At 42.6% G+C, this 1141-nt stretch overlaps 1 protein-coding gene across 1 annotated transcript in view; it reads left to right on the top strand.

Moving 5' to 3' along the window:
- The window catches only part of LOC123746240 (probable H/ACA ribonucleoprotein complex subunit 1), a 7810-nt gene extending 7121 nt beyond the window's left edge, over positions 1-689 (top strand). Inside the window, exon 5 of the mRNA XM_069315056.1 lies at positions 265-689. Coding sequence (XP_069171157.1) covers positions 265-603 — 339 coding nt within the window. The 3' untranslated portion in view covers positions 604-689. The remainder of the gene's footprint in view (positions 1-264) is intronic.
- The last annotated feature ends 452 nt before the right edge of the window (positions 690-1141 follow it).

The raw sequence follows: 1141 nt of genomic DNA, 5'->3' as shown, positions 1-1141 counted from the left end.
AAATTTGTTGTCAATGCGTGAACCCACACATCTTGATATTTCAACCCATCCTCCTGTTTAAAAAGAAGTTTTTGCAACTAGGTGCACCATAGTACAAAGATTGTCGTAATCTGCTATTTGATAAGAATTTTATACTATTCACTTTATAAAGTCTAAACCAAAATCTAAAAAAAACATAAGTAAATATTCCTATGTATGATAAATCTTCTGTTATATTATCATATGAAAACTCCAGAGAATTTCATCCTTGTGTTCATTCACCAGATCGTTGTAGCATTCCTGGCTGCCATGTGCTTGGTGGCCACAAACGCTGAGCCTTCCCCAGATGCCGAACCCGGTCACTTCAGGGGAGGTTTCGGAGGATTTCGAGGAGGCATCGGTGGGGGCTCCCATGGAAGTGGCTTCGGGGGAGGATATGGAGGATATCGTGGAAGGAGGAGTGCCGAAGCCAACCCTGAGCCCGTTGCAGACCCTGAAGCCGATCCCGGTTACCTAGGTAGTAGAGGCTTCGGCGGTGGTAGAGGTTTCGGCGGTGGCAGAGGTTTCAGTGGTGGCTTCGGAGGAGGACGTGGGGGATTTGGAGGAAATAGATATTACGGCTAATTTCCGGCTATCTAATCTGCCATGGTTCTTATGACTGCAGTTAATATCTAAATTGAAAAATACTAAATATATATATCAGTATATAAGATGAACTTCCTTATCCCTTAATTAAAATTAATATGGCTTGAAGAAATTTCCCGTACCTAACATTTTTATTACAGTAATATTGTGGTCTATTTAAACCATCATTTTTAGTACACACACAAGAGAGATTCCAAAGATGATATGACAGTGCTCCGTGACCAACATTAGTCAATTAAGTGTTGAGGCGGGAAAAAATAGCTGAAACTCAACACTCGCAAGCACAGATTGGTGAGTCCTCAGACACAGGACAGAGCTGACATCGCTCATTCATTGTACTAAGAGCGAAGGTTCAATTCCCTGGCGAGGCAAAAGCAAATTGAAAACGTCTCTTTCACTGGAAATCACTGTTTACTTATAAGTGAAGAGGTACCTGGGAATTAAACAGCTGCTGCGGGCTGCATCCTGGAGATGTACTCACCTATATGTGCTTCCGGGGGTTGAGCTCTGGCTCTTT

The sequence above is a fragment of the Procambarus clarkii genome, chromosome 80 (genome assembly GCF_040958095.1).
Source record: "Procambarus clarkii isolate CNS0578487 chromosome 80, FALCON_Pclarkii_2.0, whole genome shotgun sequence".
NCBI lineage: Eukaryota > Metazoa > Arthropoda > Malacostraca > Decapoda > Cambaridae > Procambarus > Procambarus clarkii.
The sequence above is the reverse complement of the archived record's forward strand: the minus strand, read 5'-3'. Positions and strand labels throughout refer to the sequence as shown.